The sequence below is a fragment of the Vespa crabro genome, chromosome 5, assembly GCF_910589235.1.
Source record: "Vespa crabro chromosome 5, iyVesCrab1.2, whole genome shotgun sequence".
Classification (NCBI taxonomy): Eukaryota; Metazoa; Arthropoda; class Insecta; order Hymenoptera; family Vespidae; genus Vespa; species Vespa crabro.
Genome location: NC_060959.1, coordinates 9,748,907 through 9,763,906, shown reverse-complemented (window position 1 = coordinate 9,763,906; position 15,000 = coordinate 9,748,907). Strand labels below are relative to the sequence as shown.

Genomic DNA, 15,000 nt, shown 5'->3' with positions numbered 1-15,000 from the left:
ATATATATATATATATATATATATATATATGTGTGTATATATTATGTATATATAGATACATGTATATACCGATCGCTATAAAATATTATTATAGTTTTTAGAGGATCTTCTCTCGTGAAAATTTATCTAATACCATTTAATTTCTATGTATATATATATTTTTTTTTTCTTTATTTTTTACATCTTATTTTATATATAAACTAAGTTGAAAAAAATAATGTATGAGTAGCTTCAAGAAAACCATTTTTCAACTTGGTTTCTTAATAGATAACCAAGAATGAGAGAGAGAGAGAGAGAGAGAGAGAGGGAGAGGGAGAGGGAGAAATTGATAGTTAGAGAGAGAGAGAGAGAAAGAGAGAGAAAGAGATATATATATATATATATAGAGAGAGAGAGAGAGGGAGAGATAGATATATAGAGATAGAGATAGAGATAGAAATAGAGATAGAGATAAAAATAGAGGTATGCATTTAAAAGAAGTCTATATCGATTCACGGTTGGAGTCAAGTACCTCTCTTAAGAGATTTAAACTCGTCAACCCTCTCTCTGGTGTGTTTATCGTCACCACTTGAGAATAATTTCCACTGAACGTTTGGAGTCTTTTTTATTTCAGTTTCTTTAAATGCAGAAGTAATATAACGAAGTAGCTCCTCAAAAAAAATTTGTGCTCATCTCAAAACGAAACGGAGGTCAGGATAATAAACCTTTGGAGAAGAAGTATGTATACTTTGAAAAAAAAAATAAACACGTTCAATCGAGAATTCATCTGATTATGTTGAACAGTTATTATTATTATTTTTATTATTACTATTTTATTATTATTATTATTATTATTATTATTATTATTATTATTATTATTTTTAGTTATTAATCTTTTCTTCCTTTTGCACGTATTTCTTTTCTTTTTCTGTTCATTACAAAAATGAAAACCAAAAAAAAGAAAGAAAAAAGCAGAGAGAGAGAGAGAGAGAGAGAGAGAGTAAGACTCTAAAATTTGTATTCAGTCTCAAACGAACTCAGATCAGGTAATCAACTTTTTGTAACAAGGGTAAACGTTTAATCTAATTCAAACTTTTATTATCATTTTTATTATTTCTTTTCTTTTCTTTTCTTCTCTTCTTTCTATCACGTATCTTATTCATTCTCATTCGTTACTAATAGGGAAACCAAGAACTCAAATAGAGAGAGAAAGTGAGAGAGAGAGAGAGAGAGAGAGAGAGAGAGAAACAGATATAGAGAGTGAAAAGGAGAAAGAGAGAGATAGATAGAGATAAAGGGAGAGAGAGATAAAGGGAAGGATGGAGAGAGAGAGAGAGAGAGAGAGAGAGAGAGAGAGAGAGAGAGAGAGAGAGAGAGAGAGATAAATCGTTCAACGACACACTTTCATCATGAAGCGAGAATGAAGCAACCTCCTGGCAAAGACTTAGCGGAAACTGTGAGCTCTTTAACGAGCACCGAGCGTGATATTTACGAACATTACAGTTATCTAGTGGTTGATAAAAAAAAGAAAAAAGAAGAGAGAGAGAGAGAGAGAAAAAAAGAAGAAAAAAAGAAATAAAAATAAAAATACTGAATAAAAAGAAAAAAGAAAAACTAAAAAAGTAATTATATTTTTTATTCTCGAACAAATCTCAAAGCGTTCATAACATTTAAACAAAGTATATAATAATAATAGAATAAAGGAGATTCGAAAGTTTGAAATAAAAATCCCTAAATGATTTTATTATACGCATTAATTGATGCCAATTCATTATAAATCAAATTATATTTATAATTGGTACAGTTCGTTCGATTTTATCATGCAAACGTTCTTACGTATTTACGAATGCACCCCCGAAAACATTATGGCTGCCCAAGGCCATTATTACGATGCATTAACCAGCCAAAGTATGTACTATCTAGTATATGTGTGTATGAATATATGTACATACATACACGTGTGTTACTATTTTTATAGTCATACATAGAAATTATCGTACACATTACTACCCGAATATGTATGTACACGAGTATACATATTTATATATGTACATATGTAATATCCGTAATAGATCGTTTCTCGTTTATTAATTCGACGAGTAAAAATTTAATGTGTACATTTTTATCATTTCATTTAATATCATCAGCGAAATAATTTAAACATTGGAAATTAATTATTGAATTGATTTATAAATACGAGTATCATTTTTTCTCCTTTATTATAACAAATTTATTTATATAACGATACTATTATTTTTTCTTTTTTTTTTTTCTTTTTCTTTTTATTTATAAATTCATTCAATAAATTTATTGATATTTTCCAATGAGAATCTCTATTTTTATTTTTTATTTCTTTTTTTTAGCACTTTACGTAGCTCTATCATGTGGATTTATTAATATATAAGAAATTACATTTCAAGGTATTTATGTATAATATGTATTATTAAAAAATACTTTGGAAAAAAAATTATAAAATAATTATAATTAGTATTACGTGAATAATATAATTAGTATTTACGTGATTAATTATATTTCACGTTAAATAGTTCGTATAAATGATATAGTTAAATTATGTATAATTATGTATGAAGTGCATTAATAGTACAGAAATAGAATTTTTCTAAAAATAATGTGAATATTTTAATAAGTCATTGGTCTACTGTTATATTCTAAAAACTTCGTTTCAGATAACCGAACTTTAAACATTTGCACCTGAGGTAGATCTTTTAAACGGCCCTATTTGTTTCTGTGTCACCGCGCCAACTTTCAACGTATCCTTTAAGTCAAGACAATAGATTGAATTACTTTAGTTGTCTAGGGAAAGCATTTGTCAAGCTTTCCACGGTACATATAATAAAAACTATAATCAAAATCATGATTTATTACAGACATATATAACGTATAAAATTTAAATCAAGTTGTAATAACAATTGTAGATATTTTTTCTCTTTCTCTCTTTCATAACTCTTTAGAAATTTAAAGAAAAGAAAAGAAAAAACAAATCTCATTTATTCGACGATCAAAAAAAAAAAAGAGAGAGACGATCGATCAATGATCTACATAGATTATCGTCTGATCCATTTATATAATAGAAATAAAATAAAGAGATTTATCAGATGAAAAATAATTTTTACGTCAAGTTAGAATAAAAAAACAAAGAAAGAAAAAATTCTTCATCTCCCCTTCCCCTACCCACCCCAAATAAAAATTCGTCCGACTAAAATTCCAACAATTATTCTCTCTGTTTTTCTCTCTCTTTTTCTCTCTTAATAATCCCCCGCGCAAAACCGAGGGAAACCAAGGCAACGAGCGTCCCTTTGTCGTTCGATTTAATCTCAGCCCGAAAAAGCCGCCTTGTCCTATTCTAACTCTCGTGCGAGAGAGCTAAAAGGCGTCTCTCTTTGGGCTTTTTCTGTGTATCCCTTCTATATATATATATATACATATATATATATATATATATATATATATATGTGTAAATACGTATGTATACATATGTACATATATATATGTACATATATATGTACACATACACACACATAAATATATATATATATATATATACCATTAGTATCTATATATAAAGAAGCTTTTTTCAAGTTTCTTCTCTTAAGTATGATATCTTGAAAGCAAAAGGAAAGAATGACAAGAAAACAACAACAAAAATAACAATAACAACAATAACAACAACAACGTCGTTGAAAAGAAAAAGAAGAAAAAGAAAGAAAAGAGGAAACTTATCGGTATGAACAATCTTTGAATAGATCTCGAACGCGAGATCTCTCTAACGTGTTGTTGTCCATTGAAGAGAAAGATAGATAGAGAGAGAAAAAAAAAAGAGAGAGAGAGAGAGAGAGAGAGAGAAAGAGAGAGAAAGTAGAGTCAGTCAGTTTGTTGGTTTTTTGATGAAAAGTAAGATGATAGTGGATATAGTTCGGGGTGAAGGGTGAAATTAGTTCTACGAACTTTAACGAGGATTTCTCGTTGGTGTTAAAAGAGAGACAGAAACAGACACGGAAAGAGAGAGGGTAAAGAGAGAAAGAAAGAGAGAGAGAGAGAGAGAGAGAGAGAGAGGGAGAGAGAGAGAGGGATGCTGCGATCGATGGCATCGAGGCGCCTAGCAGCCAGGCCCTGAGCTCAGCCCCATCATCCTCCCAGCCCTCCCTCTTTACCCTCCTTCCTGCCCCTGCTCCTTCTTCCTCTCCCTCTCCCTTACCCCGCTAGATTCTGCAGCACGAGTCGACAAAGTACGACAACGTACGAGTCGTTTGTGTGCAGTATGCACCGGGCACTTGCGCGTCGACTCCCGCGCCCATCTCCAGCGCCTCATCGACTCCAGCTCGAATCTCGCGTGTAAAAGAGAGTCACCGAGATTCGATCGTGGAGTAAGGATAGAATTCATTCCGTGACGACTTTTTCCTTTTCTTTTCCGTCCTTGAAATTTGTTTGTGAAAATTCTCGTTACCAGAGATACGCACGGTCCTTTTTTTTGTTCACCTCCCTGTCTATTTGTCTGTTTGCCTGCCTCTCTCTCTTCCTCTTTCTCTCTCTCTCTCTCTTCCTCTTTCTCTCTCTCTCTCTCTCTCTCTCTCTTTTTATCTATCGTGATCGGTGGTGAAAGAGTGTGATTGAAGGTGTTGCTGGCGTAGATGGTGTTGTTGCCGGTGTTAGCACCGGTGGTGCGTTAGTTATGATTATGGTTACAGTGGCGGTGTCATCGGTGGTGGGTGGTGCTCCTCTCAACGTGCAAAAACCGGGAATTGGTATATAGTTCGAGCACACTATGCTGCCGTCGAATCGGACAACGTTCTTAAGATTGTTACTGTGATGCTTGACCTACTGGCGGATGATTATGGTAATTCTTACTTAATTATTTCTTTTCATTTGTTTGCTTATTTGCTTGTTTGTTTGTTTGTTTGTTTGCTTCTTTTTTTCTTTTGGTGGGTGATTATCAGTATAAAACGTGTTCATTGGAAAAACAGTATTCTTGATAAAGTTGATTTTTATGAAAATAATCGAGAAAAACTGTTCCCGAAGGAATTGCGAAGAATTTCACGGCAATCTATCAATATTTCAGGAGATAGCCGATGTCGGAGGTGGGCAGGTACGAACAGGACTGATCTTCCTCTTCCTTATATCGGTGATCCTGATCAAGAGGACTACTGGTTCGAACGGCGGCACCTGCGGCCTTGCGGAATTGACTTGTCGAGACGGGCATTGCGTACCAATTGATGCATATTGCAATGGTAAAAATGATTGCGGGGATGGCAGCGACGAGCCAACGCTTTGTACTCCATGCAACCGCACCTATCACGGCCAGGAGGGTCGTACCTATCATTTGGAGCTTTCTAGACCAGCCGAAACGCGTCTTCCTTTTCTATGTCACCTGACCTTCACTGCGGCTGGTCGAGGTTACGGTGAACTCGTTCAACTACTTTGGGATTCCTTCAGCGTAGGACGTCTCGAGCCAAACGCCGAATATCTATCGGCTAGCTGTCCCGAAGGATCTTTGCAATTGGCCGAATTGGGTAGACACTTTACAGGTGGATTTTGGTGTGGCGCCGGTGAAAATCGTGCGACTTATTACAGCGAGACCAGTACGGTCACTGCCTCGATTCGTCTATTTCACGCACCACCCTCCGTTCCCTTTGATTTCCGTCTTAGATATCGTTTCGTTTCTCGAAACGACGCTGTGGCACGTCTAGGAAAGCCGGATTATCCAATCGAGAGGGGCTCGCCCGTTCCAGGAACCTACTGCTCCAGAAACTTTTACGAGTGCCACTTGAAACAATGTCGTCTCCAAAGCCCAAATTATCCAGGAGAATATCCAAGAAATGCGAGCTGTATGATTACGCTCCGTCAAAAGGAGGTACCAACTTGCAAACATGCTATGATATCCGTTAAAAACAGTCCAACCGGCCCAACTGGATTAACCAGCTCCAATGCGTCGCTCAGCATTTGGCAGGATTGCACGCCTGAAAAAGATCGACTAATCTTTCACGACGGCTTGCGCACCGAAGATCCAATACTTTTGATCTATTGTGGTGGTCCTTTACCAAGAGTTATCGCCAGAGGACCAAATATGCTCGTTGAGTTTAGAAGTTCACCGATTGCCATTCCTTTAGGAGCGTCGGCATTGAGACTCGAATTGGAAGTTCAAGTTATCTATGTGGATTCAGATGGTTTGGATTATGCCAGGAACTCCGAAGGATGTCATTTCTTTGTCAATGGTATTATATAGTGCAATAGTCCTATTCGATTACCCAGAATGTTATTTATTTCGTATAATACTCAATCAATTATCCTTTATTGTTAGTTAATCGAAATTGATTATCGACCATTTCTCAATGCTAGTTTCTGCATATTTATATATACCTGAATTTATAAAACAGGGTGACCACTGAAAGATCAAATGATATATTTTTTTAATTACCAAGAGAATTAAACAAAAGTTTCAGTGATTCATGCGAATCCACGAATGATGCAGGTACAGCCAAAAGGAGTGGTACGTTAAGAGCTCCGCTTCACGCACTACCACCAAGTTCTAGTTGCACGTGGAACATCAAAGGATCAGCTGGTGATCGCGTATGGATATATTTCTCATCCTATTCTCAAAGGGATTTAACAACGAGTACGGAAAATAATGCTAGCACGCAATCGGATTCATTGTGCGGAGTTAAATTATTATTTTGGGATGGATCTCCGTTAACTGGACTTCCTATGGTCACGCTTTGCGACAGTACACCTAAACTTTGTGCACATGCGGCCCTTAGAAATGCTACGAGAAGTACTAGACCTTGCACAGCGGATGAAAGTTATCTCACGATTGCACCTAGCTTAACATTACGAATGGAAACCGTACTTGGAACTGCTCTTCACAATGTCAACTTTCAGGTGAATATAACACACTGTGTGAAATAATTTTTCAAAGTTTACATTTTGAAAATTGAACCACGAAACCATTTATTTTCGACGACGAAAAGAAGAATCTCTTACTGTGTAAAACAATTTTTATACGTGATATTTATATAGTATAACTATGTTATATTCATTACAAGTCTTGATATTTACCAATATCAACGATCCGATATTAACTAAATTAGGGTTAAATCTGTTAAAGCTGTTAGTTAATTAAACGAAGTAATTAAAAATTCGAAAATACAATATCTGATTTTAAAGTTATCTAAAGTTAAGCAAGAGGTTATATTCCTCACTAAAATTTATTGAAACTTCAAACGAAATCGAACTTTGAGCAAACATATATATATACATATTTGTTTGATATAACTTATAATTATCATGTATGAAATTTAAGGTATATATTAACGTCGATTTGTTCAGGCTCAATACGAATTCATTTCAACGATTCAAGTTGGTGAACCATGGGGAGACGGTGTTTGTAGCAGAGTTTGGCGTAAAGTTCGAAGCGGTGATGTGACGTCACCACGGGATGTACGGCTTTACGGTAGAGGTGGTTCCTCCAAATTGGATTGCAAATATAGAATAGAAGCTGGAGTAGGCGAAAGAGTTAGATTCACGTTGCACAACGTTAGCCTCGGGGAAGCAACGTCCTGTATCAGCGAACCGGACCCACATACTGGTAGACCACGTTGCGTACACGAGATCGGTTCAAGAGAGGCTCGATTGGTTCTTTACGAGGCACCGTGGCGTGATGTCAAATTACCTAGAGCTTGTCTTTGCGATAACACGTCTAATCTTCCGTTGACCCATATCTCAGCTGGAAGAGCACTTGAGATTACGTTCCTGGTAGATCAGCAGGCACCTCACGAAGACTTCGAGACTCTCTTCTTTTACGCCAGTTTCGAGTTGGTGCGTTCACCGGAGTGCCCGAGAAAACAGAGAGTTCGTGGCGAAGGTAATGTGTCATCAATAATAATTTATCAGCTTGACCCAAATAAGATAATTACACCGAAATAAAAGGAAAAAAAAAGAAAAGAAAAATTTGATATGGTACTAAGCAGCCAATATATATATATATATATATCAATTTGATATAATTGAGAATTTCTTTTTTTCTTTTTGATTCTCGTTAAATTAATCAAATTAATTTTTGATCGAACAGGTGGCGAGTTAAGATTCGTTGCTCCGCCCTTATCAAGGCCGGACATCTATTGCGAGGGTCTTCCATGGTTAGTCGAGGCTAGAGAAAATAGATCGTTATTTGTATTAACTTGGGGTTGGTTCATGCCGTTAGAACCAGGACCGGTATCAGAATCGAGCGACGCCATTAAATGTCCAACATCTAACAGGATATTATTGTATTCCGGTTGGCCACCAAGATTGTTGAAAGTGGTTTGTCCAGCTGAACCCGGTGCCAGGGAGTTTACAGTTCATGTGTTTTCTGAAGAATGGTTAGGCGGAGAGGAAGGGAAATGGCCTGGGCCACCAAGGCCACCTGCACTTTTATTGGATTTTGTTGCCAGAGAATCCGGTCAAGCTGCAGCCTCTTGGTTGGAAATATCTAAGAGCAGAGCTGCTTTACGCAGACAGTTACGTCTTCCAGAAAGAGGACCAGAGAACGAGACCGTATCTCAGGGAGATTGTCCGCACAAATGTCCCGAACTTGGTGCTTGCATCGCTGCCAGTCTTTGGTGCGACGGCAGGCCACACTGCCCGTCCGGTCATGACGAGGCCAATTGCGGAAGCGGCGCTAGATTATTAGGGTTATTGCCGCCGGCTTTATGGCTCGTCGTTGCCGGAGTTACCGGAATTGTCACTGCCTTTGCGTGCCTCTTCGCCATACTAATCAGCAGGTAATAATAAATAAATTTTTTCAAATCTACTTCCCATCCTCGTGTCCAAACAATTTTCATTTAAATGGACTCATGCATGTTCGTAATACTTATACCAATATTTCTACGTACTCGTATTTTTTCAATCTATTTTCTTTTTACTTTTCTTTCTTTCTTTTTTCTTTTTTATCTCCTTTCCCTATTAAAAACCATTACGTTAATATATTACCTATTATCGCATTAATATAATTATCATTATTAAGTACATTGTAATCATCATATTTGAGAAGTTTTGATTAAAAATCTTTTAATCCTTTTTCTTCCTCCTTTTTGCTTTTCTTTTTTTTCTTTTTTTTTTTTTTTCTTTTTTTTTAACCTTTAACATACGAATAATTAACATTATAAATATCGTTAGATATGATATACTTTATTAATGCAACAAATGCAAGATTAATTACATATATCGGGTAGGATTTTCAATGATGAACTTTTTTATAACATTGACGATAATTAAAATAGTGACGTTGTTCTATAATAATTTATTTATTTTTCTTTTTTTCTTTTTCTTTTTTTTTTTTTTTTTTTTTTTCTTCTTATTTCGTTACAACGTAGGTCCAGGTTACGCGCGAAACGACTTCGTTATAAGGGAACGATGAAGAATAGCAAGCCGAGACGGGCGCCGACGGAAGAGACACTTTTGGGTGCGGCATCCTGACATCAGCAGCCCGGTTTCGTGGAATATATTCACGTTGACCGGGAAACTACCGTTTAGTAGTGATACAACATACCTAACACGTTCTGTGCTTCACCGTCCATTAACCAAACTTGATACACTCCCTTAAATATTCACGGAGCGTACTGATTCATTATCATCTAGCTCCTTAACATTTTTCATTTCCTCATATCTCTGTCTATCTGTTTCTCTATCTGTCTATCTATTTCTCTATCTATCTTATGATCGAATACACACGTTTCTTTCTTTAATAGATAATTAATAAACGTTTGTTTTATTTATTTATTTTTTTTTTTTTTTTTTCTTTTATTTAACAATCAAATTATATTTCGCGCTAAAACCATTAAAATATACAAAAAGAAATTACCAGCTCGATTAATGATGGATCGTTTTTATTGTGAAGAGCGGGGGGGGGTTGGAGGAGGGGGAGGGGGGAATAAAAGGAAAAAAAAAAACTAATTTTACTAGGATACTTTTTACTTCCATATCCATGTATTACGAGTAACATTTTAATGATATCCAACTGTCGGTATAATGATTAATGATATTTACGTGATATTTACGAGGACATGATTATTATTTAATAAAATGTTATATCTTTTTCCTTTTTTTTTGTCTTTTTTTTTCTTTCTTAACATACAAAAAATGTGTTCGTTCACAGTTACTATTCTTTTTTTCTTTTTTTTTTGTTCTTTTTTCTTTTTAATATCTCATTTTAATATCTTTCTTTTCGATAAGACAATAGATATCGTTTAAAATTTGTGAATTGTGTAGAGATATTTAGAATATTATTTTTTTAATGATTTTTATATCATAGTCCTTCGCCCACTGCCTCATTACCCACGTGACGGTGATACACTTTAATAACTCTTGTCAAATTAATCGATTGATTTTCTTGCTTATATTTATATTAATTCAAACGTTTTGCACAATTCTAGTTGAAGGAATTGATTTGTCTTCATTTTCTTTTTCCCCAAAATTTTCAATTCTCTTTCTTTCCCTCCCTCTCTTCCTCTCTCTCTCTCTCTCTCTCTCTCTCTCTGTCTCTCTGTCTCTCTCTCTCTCTCTCTCTGTCTCTTTCTCTCTCTCTCTCTCTATATATATATATATATATCTTTTTTAGATTATATATTATAGATTCCTTTTTAAAGATTTTTATAAGATAGAAGATAAAAAAGATACACGCCTAAAAATAGTAGTACACGGAAAGGAAAGATGCATTTAAAAAAAATGGCTTCCTTCAGTTTTTGTTTGTTTCTTTCTTTTTTTTTTTTCTTTTCTCTTTTCTTTTCGAGATCCAATCTCTCTCCAGTTTAATCTCTTATCTCTCAGATGTACCGTACCGAATATGTATTTAAAAAACAGAAAATAAAAACGTAAACATATATATACACACACACACACACACACACACAAATAAATTAAAAAAAAAAAAAAATAGAAAAATAAAAAAAAAACAAGGGTATCGCGCAAGGACCGAAAGTGAATCCAAAATAAAGTAGCACTCAGGTGAATCGCAAACTCTATATATATTTTAAACACTTATTCTCGAATGAAGAGAAAACAATAAAAAAAGAAAAAAGGAAAAGAAAAAAAGAAACAAAAAATATAATTACAAATTCACTTACGACATAACGTTAGTTTTTATTTATATAACGAATACTTCATAAAAAACGTTTATATATATGTATTTATATAAACGTTATATATATATATATATGTGTGTGTGTACGTCTATCGTGAGAAGCATGTAACATTTAAATTATCTATATTTTTCTCTTTCTCTTTGCTATTTTAAACGATGGCTTTCGATTAACTGAATGCTAATTTCTCGAATGAAATAGAAATTAGAATTATATAGTGAGTACTTCTAATATATTCAAAGCAAGTTATCTAACTAGATAAATTGTTATTTCAAGAAATCTTATGTAAATAATTTATAACTATTTTCTTTTTTGTTTTATCTCAAGAATTATATAATTTTGGAATAAAGATCAACACTAAGATACGTTCGAGATGAAAATTGTTTAGATAAATTTCTTTAGAAAAAAAAAAAAGAAAAAGAAAAAAATATCTTACAACTTATGTACATATGTAACAATTATTTTCTATTGTTAATATTAATGATTAAGAAATGTTTTGGAAACAGAATGATAGAATTAAATGCTTCGCACGGTATACGGGATATTATGGCTGGGCCAACGTTAGATTTTGACGTAACGGCATCAACGCTCTCGACGTTAAATTTATTTATTCATTTATTTATTTATTTGTTTACTTACTTACTTAATCAATTATTTATTTATTTTAGTATTTTCTTTTTCCTCGATCAATCCATACGAGAAAAGAAGATTAACATTTCGAGAATTCTGAGAAGACAAATATTTAAACAAAAAAAGAAATAAAAAAAGAGAAAAAGCAAACAAACAAACAAACAAACAAGCAAGATAAACAAAATTTTACAGTTCGATCGATCATCGATTCATCATCGTAATATTATTCTTAGTTTTCATAGAGACAGGAACGATCGTATAAGAAAAAAAATTAAAAAGAAAAAAAAAAGATTAGTTGTAAAATTGAAAAAAAAAAAGTAAGAAAAAAATAAATAAATGAACTAACGGTTTGAAATGATAATAATAATAATAATAATAATAATAATAATAATAATAATAATAATAATAATAATAATAATAATACTAGTAATAATAATAATAATAATAATAATAATAATAATAATAACAATAATAATAATAATAATAATAATAATAATATAAAAATAAAATGAACAAAAAAAAGTTGAGAAGATTCGAGTAAGCGTTGGTGTCGACCTAGCAGAAAAGAGTGTATATATATATTCATTTATATATATATATATATATATATATATATATATATATATATATATATATATATATATAAAATATAGCTCTATACAGATAGAGAAGATTACGGTCCGCTCAAAACAACTATCTCGAATTGTGATATTCGGAGTAATAAATACTACATACATACGTACATATATATATACATATATGTAAGGATTAAATAATCATTCTAAACATTTTTCTCTTTATATCTATCTACTCACTTATCTAATCAGTTTATCTCTATCTTCCTCTCTCTCTCTCTCTCTCTCTCTCTCCCTCTCCCTCTCTCTTTCTCTCTCTCCCTCACTCTTTCTCTATTTCTCTCATTTTTTCTTTATATCTATCTCTTTACCTCTATTTCTTTTTATTTTTTATTTAACGTTACATTCTTAAACGCATTAAAATATACACGGTGATACAAGATAAACTAACTAAGAGACTTGCACTTTTTGGTACCTGCAAACGACGTTCTAAATATATTTCAAGTATTAACTACGAATACCGTTGTTTTGGGCAAACCGAAACATCTTTATTATTAACTTAGCGAACTATTAGAAAGATTATGATGATGATTATAATGATAATGATTATAATTATGTTTATGACTACGATGATGATTTATGTTATTAAGAATGTAGAATGTAGAATTGTGTGTGATAATATGAACGAATGAGAGAGTTTATGTAATATGTATAAATATATATATACATATTATACGTCTTATATATTATGTATATATACATGATTGAATATAATAATAATAATAATAATAATAATAATAATAATAATAATAATAATGATAAAAATAACAATATATTACATATATACATACATAAATATATATATGTATGTAACATGTATGTATATATGTATGTATATATGTATGTATGTATGTATATATGTATATATATGTGTTATGCCAATAAATTGACGAACGTAACTTATAGAGCATAACATGTAAAAGATCGGTAGTTAAGTTTGCTCAGGATTCGTATGCGAGAGAGTTTATTTATAAAAAAATTTTATTTCTCTCTCTCTCTCTCTCTCTCTCTCTCTCTTTCTCTCTCTCTTTCTCTTTCTCTCTCTCTTTCCCTCTCTCTCAAACGAAGGAATGACACTGAAATGAATAAACTGCCTTTATTGACATATAAGAAAACAACTATGTACTATGTATTACGAAGAATCATCATCGCAGGAAAAACGAGTTTTGAGTTCGTTCGAAAGAAAACAAAAAAAAAAAAAAAAAGGAAAAAGAAAAAAAAAGAAGAAGAAAACCCATTGAAAAAAAGACAAAAAAAAAAGAAGAAAGGAAATAAAATTCACATCGAAATCTTACTCGTTCGAAATCTTAGGCATAACATTGAATATGCAAAATGAAAATTAGAAATTATTACTACGTACATATACACACACACACACACACACACATACAAAGAGAAATGCGCTGATATCTTTCGTTTAGTAATAAATTTTAGTCATTATAATAATAGTAATAATTATAATAATAGTAATAACAATTCTAATAGTAATAATAATAATAATTATTATTATTATTATTATAACAAAAAAAAAAAAAAAGAAACGTTTTTAACGATGGACGATGGAACACGAATGCGAATAAATTAGCATCCGAAAGTGCCATAATCATTCTCTCTTTAATTAATTTTTTAATGTATTAAATATATAATACATAAAAAAAAAAAGGTGTTTACCATGAAACGTCCTGACCTTCTTCTTTTTCTTGTTTTGTTTATTTTTCTTTTTTAATAATAAAATTCCAACGTTTCATTGTAAACATTCTGTAATACAGAACATTAATACATACATACATACATATATAAATAAATAAATAAGTAAATACATACTTACGTACGTAGTTTTATAAATGATATAAATTATGTTCGATAGTGAGAAATTCGCGTAGCGTATGTATGTACGTTTTTTCAATATTTCGACATTTCGAATCATATTCGTGTTATCATACAGCATTATTCGTCTGATTTAGACGAAGCTATTTCTTATAGAGCTAATATCAAGTAGTCGTTAGATCGGAAAAAACATAAACGAAAAACAAAGCAACAAAAAAAAACAGTAAAGGTCGTATTATATAAGTAATTAACATAATATGTATTTGAGATGCCCATTCAAATGGCATACTCAACGAAAACATTAGCCTTATGATTAGTACCGTATTCTAATAAAAAACGTATTATAATATATATATATATGTATAAACATATATATATATATATATATACATGTGTATATATATATATATATATATATACACATGTAAATATAAAAATAGTATATACTTATAGATTATTATTTATCGTCTCGTTAAATATAGACTCAAATAAATATTTACATCCATACATACATACATACATACATACATACATACATACATACATACATACTTACATATTACATACACGGATACATTCTAAAAATACATATTAGAGGGCAAAGTGGCACATTTGTATTTTTATTAGATATATAAAAAGCACAACTATTTGTACCTATTCATTATTCTCTTCGGTATGAATCATGCACGTTAGAGAGAAAACATTTAAAAATACAAGATAAATAACATATATCTTATTGATTATCGCTATAGATATAAGAGATAATATGTCTATTAAAAAAAAAAAAAGTCACACACGCA

At 32.1% G+C, this 15,000-nt stretch overlaps 1 protein-coding gene across 3 annotated transcripts in view; it reads left to right on the top strand.

Moving 5' to 3' along the window:
* The first annotated feature begins 4,189 nt into the window (after window positions 1–4,189).
* LOC124424471 overlaps window positions 4,190–15,000 on the top strand; it is a 15,423-nt gene continuing 4,612 nt past the window's right edge. Inside the window, exons 1-7 of one of the 3 annotated variants that reach the window (XM_046963566.1) lie at window positions 4,247–4,364; window positions 4,686–4,834; window positions 5,057–6,209; window positions 6,467–6,873; window positions 7,321–7,855; window positions 8,063–8,753; window positions 9,345–9,741. In XM_046963566.1, coding sequence (XP_046819522.1) covers window positions 4,826–4,834; window positions 5,057–6,209; window positions 6,467–6,873; window positions 7,321–7,855; window positions 8,063–8,753; window positions 9,345–9,447 — 2,898 coding nt within the window. In that variant the 5' untranslated portion in view covers window positions 4,247–4,364; window positions 4,686–4,825 and the 3' untranslated portion in view covers window positions 9,448–9,741. Of the gene's footprint in view, window positions 4,835–5,056; window positions 6,210–6,466; window positions 6,874–7,320; window positions 7,856–8,062; window positions 8,754–9,344; window positions 9,742–15,000 lie in introns of those variants that run through there. The other 2 variants (XR_006942321.1, XM_046963565.1) reach the window with 2 other exon arrangements.